The following is a 15,364-nucleotide window of genomic DNA, read 5'->3' on the forward strand; positions in this document are numbered from 1 at the left end:
GACATTTTTTTTATTTCCCTACCAAAAATAAAATAAAATAATTAATTTCTTAGTAAAAGTAAGACTAGCAATATATCGAAAAATAGATGAAAAATCTCTGTTTAAATTATAATACCTGCAACGTATCGACACCAAAACAAACTAACGAACAACATGCTGCTGGAGGTTGAGTGGCCCGTGGTTTTAAAAGTGGCCCTAAAAGTGGCCCGCTATGAAAAGTAATGGGGGACCCCTGCTGTATGTACTGTAGTATTATGTTAGTCTGTTAGAGATCCTGTTGTCTGTGTACAATTTGTGTCAGTACTGTGGTACTGTTATTTGTCAATATTTTTTTTTTTGCAACAGTGGCAGCAGGACTGTTTATTTTGTATGAATATGAACATAAAATTGTTCTTTATTTGATTTCTCCTTCCCAACAGGTGACCGAGGATCATGCTGACCCGGAGACAACGCTTTTGACTTACCTGAGGGAAAAATGTATCCTTTACATTTATTCTTTATGGGCCCAAAGTGTATTTATTATCAGAATAGCTTATCTGTTAGAACAGGCCAGATTTACTTGTACAGAGCTGCTAACAAGCAGGTAGAGCAGCCGCTTCTCACAGGGACAAAAGTTACAGTAGTCCTCAAAAAATTAAACATTAAAAATTGGGCAGCATGGTGGCCCAGTGGTTAGCGCTGTCTCCTCACAGCAAGAAGGTCCTGGGTTTAAACCCTGGGGTTGTCCAACCTGGGGGGGGGGGTGTCGTCCTCTGTGTGAAGTTTGCATGATCTCCTTGTGTCTGTGGTGGGTTTTCTCCGGGAGCTCCGGTTTCCATCAAAAAGACATGTGTGTTAGGGTTAATACCCCTGTCTGTGCCCTTGACCGAGGCATGGCAAGGCCAACTGGAGTTGGTCCCCGGATGCTGCATGGCGGCTGCCCACTGCTCTTCGCTACACAGCTAAATTATATCATTAAAGTATATCAAAATTAAAAAAAAAAACCAGTTAGCAACTGAAGTTCCTTTTCATGCAGATTTACAAGAACCACACCAGACTGGTTATTTCCTTGACCAAAGCTCCAGTGAAATTAACCGGAACCAAGCGTGGCTGTGGTGGGGGAGGATGCGGCACTTGCACTGTCATGGTGTCCAAATACCAACCTTCCTCCAAAGAAATCGTGTATCCTTCAGTGATGACATGGCAGACTTCTACCTTGTAGTCTGACTGGTCAAAGACAAATTGTAACGGCAGTGAATAACTGTAGAAACCATTGAAAAACTGCAAGCAGTCCATTATATGTTGCAATGCCCACACTATTGGCAACCAGGGAACCACTTCTCCTTCTTCTTGACTTTCTCTTATGTTTCTTCCTCTTGATGTTAGGTTATATTAAAGAAAACGTTTCATGCAGTACCAGGCAGGGTTTCCATTAACCAGTATTTACCTTTTTTGTTTTTTACACTGGTATAAATTCTCAAAATCCAAATTTAATATTTGTTTTAAATATTTGTTGGTTATCCATCCATCCGTTATCCAAACCACTTATCCTGTTCTAAGGGTCGCAGGGATGCTGGAGCCTATCCCAGCAGTCACTGGGCAGCAGGCGGGGAGACACCCTGGACAGACCGCCAGGCTACCACAGGGCCCACACAGACACACACACAGAGACACACACACAGACACACACACACACACACACACACACACACACACACACACACACACACACACACACACACACACACACACCTAGGGACAATTTAGTACTGTAGAGGAGCTCAATCAGGAGTCGTGTCGTGACAACTTTCTCTTTCGGCTACACAACGTGCACCATTTATTCCTTCACCATAACGACAACCACAAAAAACCCGCGCAGCGGAAGTGTGTCACTGTAAACACGAACCGAGAAAACAGCAGCTGTAAACAAACGCTCCTACCAGCTCAATAAGGGGAATTATGGATCCCTATAACCACTACAGCACGACCGATTCACCTGTTTATGTCATGTAAAATCTAATTGCGTTGATTTTTTTGTTCTTCTTGTGCAGTGCATGCAAGGCATGGATATGAGCAGATTTTTTTCTGATTTGTCCAACATTGTGGAAACTCCCCGGACACCATGGCGGACAACATTTTTTCCCCCCCAGCAGAAACTCTAGCACCAGGGCAGCATGGTGGCTTAGCGGTTCACAGTGTCATCTAAATGCAAGAAGCTTCTGTTGTTTTAGTGGAGTAAAGTTTGCGTGTTCTCCCTGTGTTCACTTGAGTTTCCTCTCATAGTGTAGTTATAAATGGTGTGTGTGTGTGTGTGTGTGGGGGGGGGGGCTGTGACAGACTCCAGCCTTCCTTGACCCTAACATGTCTTATTAGTAGTTTACACTAGCTAGCTAGCTAGCTAGTTAATGGGCGTTTTTTCCCCCCTCTCTCGCTAGCTTGGGATTCGTGTTCTCCCGCAGCGGGCTGAACTTGTCATAAAGGTAGCGATAACAAAGCCCACCCATTTAGACGGAAAATATGACCGGTCGATTTTATTGTCGTTTGAAATCACCCTCTCACTGAATTACTATTGGCCGGACCGCTGTAACATTTTAGCTGGACCACCAATCACAGAGCTGAAGCACAGCACTTTCTTCCCAGCACCTGCAGAGGCAGCAAAATTCTGATAGGCAGACGAAGGCAGGGGCGTCTTTCATTTAACCCTTCACATTCCAACGCAAACCGAAAAGGCAGGTTTGAAGGGTTTCTAGCCTCAGAAACAAAATGTTGAGATGTTGATTGTCAAATTATGAATTGATAAAATAAAGTTAGAACAGATGAATTTTCAAATATATATATTTTTTTAGAATATCTTAAGCCCTCTCTGAGGTCCCAGAGGGCCCTGACGGTTCCCCTCTGGTATACAGTAGATTAATTATGAAAATGTTAAGTGTTCATCTGAGTGACAGCCTGAGGAAAGAAACCGTTCTTGTGTACTGGTTGTTTTGGGGTACAGTGCTCTGTAGCACCTACCAGAGGGGAGGAGTTGGAACAGGTTGTGACCAGGGTGTGATGGTCTGCAGTGATTTTACCTGCCTGTTTCCTGACTCTGGAGGTGTATAAGTCCTGAATGGAGGGCAGGTTGGCACTAATGATTTTCTCTGCAGTCCTGACTGTCCCTTGTAGTCTGTCCGTCTCCTGTTTGGTGGCTGATCCAAACCAGACAGTGATGGATGTGCAGAGAACAGACTGGATTATTGCAGTGTAGAACTGAATCAGCAGTTCCTGAGGCAGGTTGAACTTCCCGAGCTGACGGAGAAAGTACATCCTCTGCTGGGCCTTTTTGATGATTGTGTCTGTGTTGGATGCCCACTTTAGGTCCTAGGAGATTGTGGAGCTCCCAGAAGCCTGAAGGTTTCCACAGCAGACACAGTGCTGTTGAGTATGTGGGAGGGCAGTGTTGGGGGAGCTCCTCCTGAAGTCTGTACAGTTACAGTGAGAGTCAAGAAACAGACAACCAGTGCCTAAAAGTACAACACTGGTTGAACTTTACATTGGTTGAACGGCACAGGCAACTTTGATTGAAACTTAAGTAGATATTACAATTTAAATTAAACTGCAACTGAGCTGGTCCCCATCTGTTGGACTTCCCTTGGCACAGGGAAGAAAATACTGTGTTGTGACACACACAGGGAGAATTGTCAGATTAAATTTCACTAGCAAAGCTGTTTGTTTGAGTCTTAAACAATTTTTCCGGTTTCATGTATTCAACTGTTGTAGATTTTTTGCAATCATGATTACATTAGCAGTACTTGTAGTAGTTATTATTATTGTAGTAGTTGCAGCATTACTAATATGTCAGTATTATTGGTCTCATTTGCATCGTGTTAAATGCGTTCTGTGTCCAGAAATACTTAGGTGTTTAAGTATGCCAGTCTTGAAAATTATAAATATCTTGAATCACATTTCTTCACAATTTATTGCCTTTTGAATGTTAAATTTGCCATTCTCAATTTTAAATATAGTTTAAGAGGGAATCAAATGTTGTGTTGTGGTGCGCTGTTTTTGTGGTAGAGAAAAACAGACCAATCTGCTCTGCTGTTTTAATTTTCACATTTACATTAAATCGACATTGGTCTTACATTCCAATATGACAGCTTTTGTTGAGAAGTCTGATGCAGCTTTCAGACACCCAGTCGTCCCCCTATCCCCTGTTGAAAAATGGCAAGCGATTATTTACAAAATACTCTGTGTTACAGGGACATAGACTGTAGTTTCTCCTTTTGAAAGATGTCTTCTGAAATGTAAATGAAATCTTCTGAAACGGATGTAGCAACTCAGATCGGCAGAGACAGTTTTCCCTGTTTCCCTTTACCAAACCCTGTCAGTCATTTTGCAGCCAATTCATGCCTATTGTTCATCTGTCAAGTTCATGGTGCAGCCATCACCACTGTGGAGGGCATCGGCGACACCAAAACTAGGATCCACCCTGTACAGGTAAGTTTTACATCACTTTTCGTCTGTTTGTCTATCAATCAGTTGATTAAATTATTCATAATCGTTCATTATACATGTTAAAATGCATTTCATATGAGAAGAAGAACAAGATATAAAAGAATGACAAGAATAAGAGCTATACATAGAATATACATATGACCATACACCACATATAAATATCAAAAAGTCAACAGTAGATATAATATAGTCTAAATAAGTGAGCATGAGTGGGTGAATAAAACCTTGGTCAGGGTGAGGGCCATGTGGATGGATGTTTGTGTGTATGTGAGTATATGTACATGTTAAATCTTTGCTTATCCAGTGTATATGGACTGGACATGCACATCCAATGTATATATGGGCTAGACATGCACATCCAGTTTATATGGACTGGACCTGCACATACAATGTACTATATGGACTGGACATGCACAGTCTTCTTCCAGCAACACCCTGCTTCACATTCAATTTCCCAAATTTACAGCAGTTGGAGTCTGAGTACCTTGCTCTAGGATACATAGGTGTTAGTAGTGACAGGGGAGGGCATCTGTCTTATTTGCAGGAGCACATAGCCAAGGCCCATGGCTCCCAGTGCGGCTTCTGTACTCCTGGTTTTGTGATGTCCATGTACACCCTGTTGAGGAATGAACCGCAGCCCAAAATGGACAACATCTTAGAGGCACTCTCTGGTAAATGTAACTTGATTGATTGATTGATGATGCTAACACAGTAACACACACTAAGGGTTACACGATTGTGGCAGAAATGATAATCCCAAATATTTATATTTTTCAAACATCGTTGTATGTTGGACTTCTTTCTTTTCTCCCCACCTGCTTTTGTTTTGGCCGCATGGAGGCATGTTGCCAAGTCAAAGGTTGTGATTCTATTATACATTCTGCAAAAAAAAAGAAAAAAGAAAAAAAAGGTTCGGTTAGGGTGCATTGAAATAATAATTTAACTCTTTAATGTTTCCAAATTACACAATTATGGATATTCTTCAGATGGTAAAGGCCAATGTCTACCAGGGGTACAAATGCGCTGGCTGCCAAATTGCACTGACAGAACAATATGGTGCCAAGTTTCTTTTCCTTTGTTTGGATTTCTTGCCATTTGTAACCCTCTCACATCAAGTCTGTGGACATTGCATCATCTGCCCAAATAAACTCCCTGGGAATCTACCCACTTCTACCCACATAAAAGAAAAATCATCTAGAGTAGTTGTTCTCAATCAGGTCCTCGGGTACCACCACTACCAGTATTCCACCATGTAGTTTATTACAGTCACCTGTAGGAGTGCAACGATTAATCGACGTAGTCGACAAAAATCGATGACAAAATTAGTTGCCAGCTAATTTGCTTGTCGTCAATTCGTCGGTTACGTCATTGCGCGTGTATTTTATGCTGTGGAACTGAACCAAACGTCGTTTCACCGGATCGCTGATGGAAGTAGCAAAGGAATAAGGCCCTCTCAACTCCTTTCCAACGCTCTGAGAGTTGCACATGCGCAAAAGCGACCGGGAGCGGAAGCGGAAGCGACAGGACAGGTAAACAAAATGACGGCGGCCGATGCAACGCCATTGCGTCCCAAAACATCTAAAGTCTGGGGGTATTTCACCCTCAACTTGGCAAAGAAAAGTCGTTAATTGCAACACTATTGTTGTTCCAGTTATTCCTTCAATCAGGGTAGTTTTAGATCTGAAACAACGTGTGAATGCAATTAAACTCCCTGGCGAAACAGAAAACCAGCAGCGCCGATGATGAGGACCTGATTGAGAACCATACCAAGCTCCATAACGCCACCATTATTTCTCTGTTCTCTTCATGGATAAAAAATATCCGTATTCCTTGTAGAACTGGAAGATATAGCATAACGTTAAAATTGTACATGTAATGCATGATGGAAAAACAAATATCATATGTGTTTAACCAGCAAGTCGACTGTTATGTTTCACTGTACAAAGGCGTTTGGAAACAGTAGAGCCATTTGGAACAGGTAACTGACAATCAGTGGCCTTAAAGAGCCTGATTTGTTGGGAAACCAGATGGAAAGGTTGAGTCACACGCACACACATGCACATACGCACACACACACACACACACACACACACACACACACACACACATTTTATTTTTCGTTAAATTAACTTTATTTTATTAGATCTATGATTTTCCGTTTTCGTATTTTCCCATTTCATGCCTTCACACTATCCTCTTGTCTGTCCCCCTTCCTGCTTTCCCTCTTTCCGCTTATCCTAATTTATTTTTTCTCATTTGACATTTAAAACTTGTAGCCAATAACTGGACTAAATTACAGCTCATTCATTGAAGAGTAACTAAACCCTAGACCATTTTAGTGAATTTGCTGATGTCCACAGGCTAAAAGCCATGTAAAGGTTAAAAACATAGCAGGCTGGTCTTGGTACTGTGTGATGTAAGCATAGCAGGATAAACACAGCTGCAGATAATAACATTAATACTGGGTCTGTTGGATGTAGGTGTGTCAAAGAAGCAGCATTGACGGTAATATTAACAATTGTTAGTACTGGTTCGTTGTCTGTCTGTCAATGCTGATAGGTGTGCTGGTACACCTATACACACTCTGTTGTTTTTCAGGTAATCTATGTCGCTGTACTGGCTACAGGCCAATTCTTGATGGCTGCAGAACATTCTGTCAGGTACAAAGCTCAGCTCTTTTACACTTTATGTTATAAGGAAGACAAAGTTGGTCATCATTGTAAATGGTGTGTGGGTGTTTGTGTGTGTGCACCCTGTGATGGAATGGTGACCTGTCAAGGATGTTTCCCCTGCCTTCCACCCAATGCATGCTGGGATAGTCTCTAACCACCTCTGACCCAGAATTGGATGGGTTTGTACAGAGAATAAATAATAATAATCATAATAATAATAATAATTAATTGAATGTCACTGTCCACTCCTTGGTGTGACAGTAACTTGAGTTCAATACTTTGGAGTACATATTGTGGCGAACGTAGGGGTAGCCTCTTCGCTACAATATATTTCCTTGTCTAGATAGTGACCAGTTGGGTGGAATTATTTCTGATAAAAAAACAAGTCCTTGTGAAGTAGCTGTTGATAAACTGCTCCTATTTTTCCTCTGTGACATGCATATGTGACATTAAACCAGAGAGGTCAAAGGTGAGGGACAGCCAGGACCTGGACCAGGTAGTGTCTTGCTCGAGGACACTTTAGTGGGGATGGACACACTGTGGTGATCGAACCCGTGACTTTGTAGACACGCTATTTCTCTTTACGCTACAGTGTGGTCTAAGTAAACATTATTTATGAGCCACTTTGAACCAGCAGGTTTATTACAGAGTCCTTTGTCAAAAAGAGTTACAGACGAATATACCAATAGGTGAAATAAACTCCTCCAAGAATGTGTGCAATTGAACCAAGAATAATCCAAAGAATCATAAAAACAAAATGTATACAATTTGACTGTCAAATTTTATATTTTTTATTTTTATGAACACTTGAAAATATTTATGAATACATCCCAACAGGAGTCCAACTGCTGCCAGAACAATGGTGACAGTGACAGCTGCCTTAGTAAAAATGAAAACATCGATAAACTGGACGATGTAAGTTCAGAGAAGCTCTCTCATTCTGTGCTCCTTTCTTTTCTTCCCTCATACTTATTTACCTTTCATTTCATTAATTTGCTTTTTTTGCTTTTCATGTCCAGCTTCTCTTTTTCTCCGTGCCCTTTTTTCCTTGCGCTTTGTTCTGCTGATTTCATCTCTTCCTCTTTGTTCTTCTCTTTGCTGCTCTTTTTTCATTACCGTTCTCCTTTCTGTCTTCTGTTTTTCTTAACTTGGTACCGTTTCCTTGGGCAAGCCCTTTCAAGCATCGTGGTCAAGTCAGATTACAACTGGTTTGTGAAATAAACCCATCTCTTGTGTCATTCCTACAAGTGATGATGACACGTAACCGTTGTTTTCTATCTTTTTTAATTCCAGGATGCACCGAAGCTGTTTAACGCGAGGGCATTTGCTCCACTGGACCCGACACAAGAGTTGATTTTCCCACCGGAACTTATTGTGAGAAATCAGATGTCCTGTTGCCAAATGAGATGTTGAGCAACAGCAACTTAGATCAAATTTATGAAAGAAACGGTCACAGGAAATTTGACAATACCGCAAACAACTGACAAATCTATTTCAATCAGTCATCCTACTTAAGCTCTTTCAATCGGAGCTTTTGTAGATTTGTACTTAATTTCTCTTGCATGCTACTCACAAATGAAGATTTCTCGACCGTTTGCAAAGACTGACACATAAAGCAGTATAAATGCATGTGGACAGTCTGTTTAGTGAGATGCAGTCAACAAACAGATTGCTTCAGCTCTCTCATACCTGTTGAGTTTTGGATTTTTGCTTAAACTCATATATTTATTATTAATTATTCTATTTTGGGGCAGCATGGTGGTGCAGTGGTTTGCACGGTCACGTCACAGCAAGAAGGTCCTGGGTTCACACCCTGGGGTAGTCAAATCTTGGGAGGGGGGGTCATCCCGCGTCATCCTCTGTGGAGTTTGCATGTTCTCCCCACTCCCCGTGTCTGCGTGGGTTTCCTCCGGGTGCTCCGGTTTCCTCCCACAGTTCAAAGACATGTAGGTCAGGTGAATCGGCCATACTAAATTGTCCCTAGGTGTGAATGTGTCAGCCTTGTGATGGACTGGCTGCCTGTCCAGGGTGTCTCCCTGCCTGCCGCCCAGTGACTGCTGGGATAGGCTTCAGAATCCCCGCGACCCTGAGAGCAGGATAAGTGGTTTGGATAATGGATGGATGGATGGATATTCTATTTTGATAGTCCACAGGCATCACAGACAAAACACAAGTGCAAAGGTCGGCATGAATGATTTGACCCTAGAGTTAAAATATGAAATAAATCCTTTTTATTTGATTCATTGACTATCTGCAACCACCGTGGAAGTGCTAAAACGAGAACAAAACCCCATTTTTACCCTGCAGGAATATTGTTGTGCTCTCATCCTTTGGCCTGTATGTGTCTATTGTGGTAGGAAACTCAGTCTCAAATCTGGTTTGGTGTGGCGACGAAGTGGTTTTGTTCATGTAGCACAGAGATACACACACACACACATGCAGCAGAGCAGAATATTAAGATCTCTGGAAAAGGAAGTTATCATAGCATATATACCATGACTTTTTATGTCATATTTTGTGTCAGTAAGACCACAGAAAGACATTTATGATGTTATTCTTAAAATGTCTGGCCTTGTATCTCTGGAAAAGGAAGTTATTATGATAGCATATATACCATGACTTTTTATGTCATATTTTGTGTCAGAAAGACATTTATGATGTTATTCTTAAAATGTCTGGCCTTGTAATGACCCCCCCGTGACCATGATCATCTTGAAAATAGTCACAACACAATAATTTGGTGGTTAATGTAATTCTCAAACGAGTCACTTCAGCATGTATACTTCTACACTGTAGAGCTTGGACTTACAGTAATGACATGTAAATATGCACTGACTGTTTTTTTTTCTACTTTGAGTGATGGCACAGTCAGTGTGTTTAAGGATAACTATGTTTTAAACTCCCTTTCCATTTCCACTCACCAGCGGCTGGAGACAGAAAATGCCCAGGAGACACTCACCTTCCGTGGGGAGAGGGTCACCTGGGTGTCCCCGGTCTCTCTGGAGGAGCTGGTCCAGCTCAGGAAAGACAATCCAGATGCTCCACTGGTCTTTGGCTGTACCATCATAGGTGAGTGACTAAACCACTGAGAAGTCAAATGTCAATACTTTCCATACAACACTATATAGGTTTTGTGTTTTGTGTTGAAGGTCCGCTGATAAAGTTCAGGAGGAAGGAATACGCAGTGATGATATCCCCCATGAGGGTCCACGAGCTTTTCACGGTCACCCATACCCCAGACGGTACGTGTTTTTGGTTGAAAACAGCTTTTTCATGCTTTACCCTTTTTTTAATGTAGCAGAAACATGGTGACTAAGGCCACCTTGTGTATCTTTGACCTCAGAATCCACTAATACTTAACATATTATGTGCCTCTATCGTGATAACAATGAGAATCATAAACTTTATTCAAACTGTTTTTCTCTGAAGCAGTGTTAGAAACGACTATAAATGAAATATGATGAATAACAAAAGAAGAGAAAGGGAAAAGGGAACATAGAAAAATACTTTTCAAAGTATCTTCATGTTAATATACAAAATAACTTCATAGAAAACAATGAAGGCCTGTTATTAATGTGTCTGTTCCAGTCTTAAGATGTAATCAAATCAAAATAATGTCATGGTAGTGATAACACATTTAATATGTGATTGGTATTTGTGTCACTGAAATCATTAAACTACATATTTTTTTCATTCATTTTTTTTTCAATGCAAGTTCACACATGTAGGCTTGTAATTCATGTTAAATGTAACATTATAATGATGTAACACAACAGAAATGGGCTTACTAATTTTCTCACTAGACCTTGTAATGCTTTTTGTTTATCGGGGTGTGACTCCCTATTCTGTTTGCTGTACATTTGTGTATAGCAGGACAATTGTGTCGAGGTACCCAAAAATACTCATCTGCTAAGAGTATGAATTTTCTGCAATGAGGAAAAACCTTTTACTTTCCAATTGCAATCTGGCGTTTGTAAATGTAGAGGTTTAACAGGTTCCTGAGACTCAGCAGTGACAGAACTCAATGTAAATAATAATAGACTGTCAAGTCATGCAAGGAAAACTTGCTTCTATGTGTGGTTAATCTTCAGTGTGATTTGTTTTTTAAAAAAACAAACATTTGTTTTTCTTCATGGGGCATAAGCATACATTAAACAGTAAGATGAAAAAGTAAAAAAAAAGTAAATATTCAAGCAACTTGTTGACTAATAGAAGCTGGTCGGTGAAATAATGTAATTTAATTGCAGTTTTTTTCAATTGTGCAAATAAAAGTCAAACGGATTAGTTAACGTGTAGGTCTCTCTCCAGGGGTGTGGGTAGGGGCGGGTTTGACTATGTCCGAGGTGAAGTCTCTGCTGCAGCGGCTGGTGGAGGAGCTTCCCTTTGAAATGACCGAGCTGTTCAGGGCTCTGGTCCAACAGATCGGGCAACTGGCAGGCCCACAGATCCGCAACGTGGCGGTGAGTTTTCCCACCATTCCAGTCTCATCTTGCCTTGGGACGGTCCGACACAGCATTTATGAGGCAGTCATGATATGAAATGTCACATGAGCATGGATGCAAGTTTTCATGCCAACCAAGAATTGTACCAGTTGCGTTACCTCTGGCTTGGTCAGGCATCCCTGTAGACAATTGGTCGTGTCAGCAGGTAGGAAGTCGATGTGGGTATGTGTCCTGGTCGCTGCACTAGCGCCTCCTCTGGTCGCTATGGTATGACGTCATTGTTTTGTTTGTAAGGTGCGTGTGTAGCAGATTTGGAATGGAGTGTTTACTCACTTTATTATCAAAAATGTACATTCCACGCAGCCCTACCCCACTGTTTAAAATAAAGGTGTGTTTTATTTTTTTTGCATTTGTACGTTAGGAAAAGTTAGGCATACTGTTGGGTCTAACATGTTACACAGCCACCTGCCAGTACTGTTTGTTGGCATATTTAGAAAAGCTGAAAAAAAGGAGAAGACAGAAAATGAAAAATGACAAAAAAAAGAAAAGAAAAGCGAAACACTTGCACACTGAGTTCAACTGTTTTCATTGTTGGTCAAAATCTTCTCTTCATTTCATTAGATAGAGCTCAGTGCACAACGGGAGTTTTTGTGAAGGTGATCATGTGATTCTCCTGGCCTTGCAAAGCAAAATACTTGTCGAAGTCCAAGGATCCACTTTGAGCATCAGTGAATTAAGCTAAACAACAGTTCACTCTTTCATGCTTTTATTTCATTCTCCTTGTTTTGTGTTTTTGTTTCTGACAGAGTTTTGGAGGAAACATTGCGAGTGCTCGTTCTACATCAGATGTAAACCCCATTTTGGCTGTTGGAAACTGCACACTGAGGGTCGTTTCAGCTGGTGAGTAGTCAGTTGTGTCAGCGCATTAGGTTGAGCAAATAAAAGAATAACTCTTTCTAACAAACACTATCTGGGTTTAAGTGAAAGGTCTTGTTTTGAGATGAGGACCATTAGATGTATAAGAAAAAAAACATCATAATAGAGTTTCCGACAAACTTGGAGGTGGAAACTTATTATACGGCAAGGTTAGGTGTGTTTGTGTGTGTGTGTGTGTTTTTGTCGGTCTGTCTTTATGTCTATTTGTAATCTGTGTGTGACTACTGTGGCCTAAGCCATGTCATCTATCTGTGTTTCACCCTAGGAGAAACAAGAGAGATTCCTGTGACCCAGATGGTCTCTGCGAAGGAAAAGGATTTGATAATCTCTGTTTTCCTCCCTCACACCACAACGGTACAATGTTGCTGTCTTTACCTTTTAAGATGAAGGTTCACTGGGTATTGATGGTCTTTTTCTGCACCGCCTTGCATCACATTCATGCAGTTTTACACATTCAACACCTGGTCACCCACCTATAACTGCAGTGTTCTGCTGTTAGTCAGTGGGACTTGCCAAGTATAACCATGGTCTACTACTATTGGTCAGTGGGACTTGCCCAGTATAACCAGTCTTCTGTTGGTCAGGGAGCAAGTCCACTGGAGCAGAGTAGAGTAAAGTGACAGCATTGCGTTAGGCTTGTCTTGGTTGTGTTTTCTCAATACTGTAAGGCAGTATAAGTGGTATTAATCCCTAAATAAGCACCATTGTTTTGTATGTACAAACTGAGTAACTTCATTTCGCTATTACAATTATTATTATACTACATGAACGAGAAATAGGCTGACAGTGCAATGCTAATTCACACATTGAAACTGTTAGATCCAGCGACTCACACATTCATGCACAAATGTACTACATGAACTATGATGCCCTGAGTAAATCTGTTACAGAAATTTAGATGTTTTCCATGTCAATTTCATGACAATTTTCCATTTCGCAAATTGTCCTATTCTAAATAAGTTGATATAGTGCACTGTCTCCACTATAATTTAAATTGCCTCTGACAAACTAAAGCATGATCATTGTCACCTGCAGGGAGAGCTGGTACGAGCCTTCCGTCAGGCCCCACGGAAATGCAATGCCTTTGCCACAATAATCGCAGGGATGCGGGTGTTGTTCAATGAAGGCACCAGGGAAGTGCAGGACCTCAGAATTTACTGGGGAGGATTTGGACCAACCCCTGTTGGTGCTCCCAAAACCTGCGCCACTATCATTGGAAGGTGAGGTGGACGATCCTTCCTGGATTAGAGACAATTTCATCCTTTTCTACTAATGTCCTTTCTCTTCTCCATATTTTCCTCTTTTCTCCACTATTTTACCCTTTTCCCTTCCTCTTCCCTTCTTTCTTCGATCCCTCCTCCATGTTCTCCCCTGTTTGATCTGTTTTAATGTATTTTCTTATTTTGTTTGCTCAGTGTCTGTTCCATTTCTAATTCGGCCTCTCTGCTTTTCTTAAGTGCTTGTACCCTTTTTTGCTCCCCCCCCCCCACATTGCTCTCTTACTTCCTTTCTATTAATTACACTTACAGATATTTGACATTGTCAAACGGTTTTATCTGCTGTTACCATTTTTCACTGCAGGTACCACTTTTTACTGATTTATTTCCATCCTGTTTGTATGAATAAAAATTGAAGGACTACTAAAATAGCTATCAATTACTGCTTTTGTTTTTTCACTGTACACAAGGTACCTACTGTTCTCTACATTCCCTAAATTCCTTTACTGAGCTTGACCACTTTGGTAAATAGTCTTAGATTTCTGGATACCTTTCCGAAGCCATTCTTAGAGACAGTTTTTCCCCCTTTATAATGTTTTTTTTATGTTTTTCTATAGGCATCCCACTGCATCAGATTCACTGTATGTTGCAAACTTATTTTTCCGACAATAAAACTGACTTGATGTGTGTTGGCTTCACCATGGCATTGAGAAATTGGATGAAACAAAATAATTAATTCGGCTGTTGTCTTCAGGCTGTGGGATGATGAGACGCTCAGCCAGGCCTATGATGTACTCCTGGAGGAGTTTTCTACTATTTCATCGAATGAGGTGCACTTTCGCCGCTCCTTGATGCTCAGCCTGCTCTTCAAGTTCCACCTTGAAGTTCAGCACAGGCTCAGAGAAATGGTAGGACTGCGGTAGCAATGTCTCAGTGTATCAATTTTTATTTATCTATTGTGGAAGTTTAACAGTAAAATCATGTAATCTTGATACAATTGTATCACATAAAGCAAATTCTATAATATACACTACCGTTCAAAAGTTTGGGATCACCCAAACAATTTTGTGTTTTCCATGAAAAGTCACACTTATTCACCACCATATGTTGTGAAATGAATAGAAAATAGAGTCAAGACATTGACAAGGTTAGAAATAATGATTTGTATTTGAAATAAGATTTTTTTTACATCAAACTTTGCTTTCGTCAAAGAATCCTCCATTTGCAGCAATTACAGCATTGCAGACCTTTGGCATTCTAGCTGTTAATTTGTTGAGGTAATCTGGAGAAATTGCACCCCACGCTTCCAGAAGCAGCTCCCACAAGTTGGATTGGTTGGATGGGCACTTCTTTGAGCAGATTGAGTTTCTGGAGCATCACATTTGTGGGGTCAATCAAACGCTCAAAATGGCCAGAAAAAGAGAACTTTCATCTGAAACTCGACAGTCTATTCTTGTTCTTAGAAATGAAGGCTATTCCATGCGAGAAATTGCTAAGAAATTGAAGATTTCCTACACCGGTGTGTACTACTCCCTTCAGAGGACAGCACAAACAGGCTCTAACCAGAGTGGAAAAAGAAGTGGGAGGCCGCGTTGCACAACTGAGCAAGAAGATAAGTACATTA

The 15,364-nt window shown here is 40.9% G+C and overlaps 1 protein-coding gene across 1 annotated transcript in view; it reads left to right on the plus strand.

Annotated features, from left to right (window-relative positions):
• The window catches only part of LOC130131800 (aldehyde oxidase 3-like), a 47,807-nt gene that overhangs the window by 1,158 nt on the left and 31,285 nt on the right, over positions 1-15,364 (plus strand). The window contains exons 2-15 of the mRNA XM_056301575.1: positions 420-477; positions 1,065-1,161; positions 4,347-4,455; positions 5,018-5,144; positions 7,072-7,133; positions 7,983-8,060; positions 8,439-8,519; positions 10,070-10,214; positions 10,295-10,387; positions 11,454-11,605; positions 12,394-12,487; positions 12,789-12,877; positions 13,559-13,743; positions 14,495-14,648. Of these exons, the coding sequence (XP_056157550.1) occupies positions 420-477; positions 1,065-1,161; positions 4,347-4,455; positions 5,018-5,144; positions 7,072-7,133; positions 7,983-8,060; positions 8,439-8,519; positions 10,070-10,214; positions 10,295-10,387; positions 11,454-11,605; positions 12,394-12,487; positions 12,789-12,877; positions 13,559-13,743; positions 14,495-14,648 (1,524 nt within the window). The remainder of the gene's footprint in view (positions 1-419; positions 478-1,064; positions 1,162-4,346; positions 4,456-5,017; positions 5,145-7,071; positions 7,134-7,982; positions 8,061-8,438; positions 8,520-10,069; positions 10,215-10,294; positions 10,388-11,453; positions 11,606-12,393; positions 12,488-12,788; positions 12,878-13,558; positions 13,744-14,494; positions 14,649-15,364) is intronic.

Source organism: Lampris incognitus, chromosome 21, assembly GCF_029633865.1.
Source record: "Lampris incognitus isolate fLamInc1 chromosome 21, fLamInc1.hap2, whole genome shotgun sequence".
Lineage (NCBI taxonomy): Eukaryota > Metazoa > Chordata > Actinopteri > Lampriformes > Lampridae > Lampris > Lampris incognitus.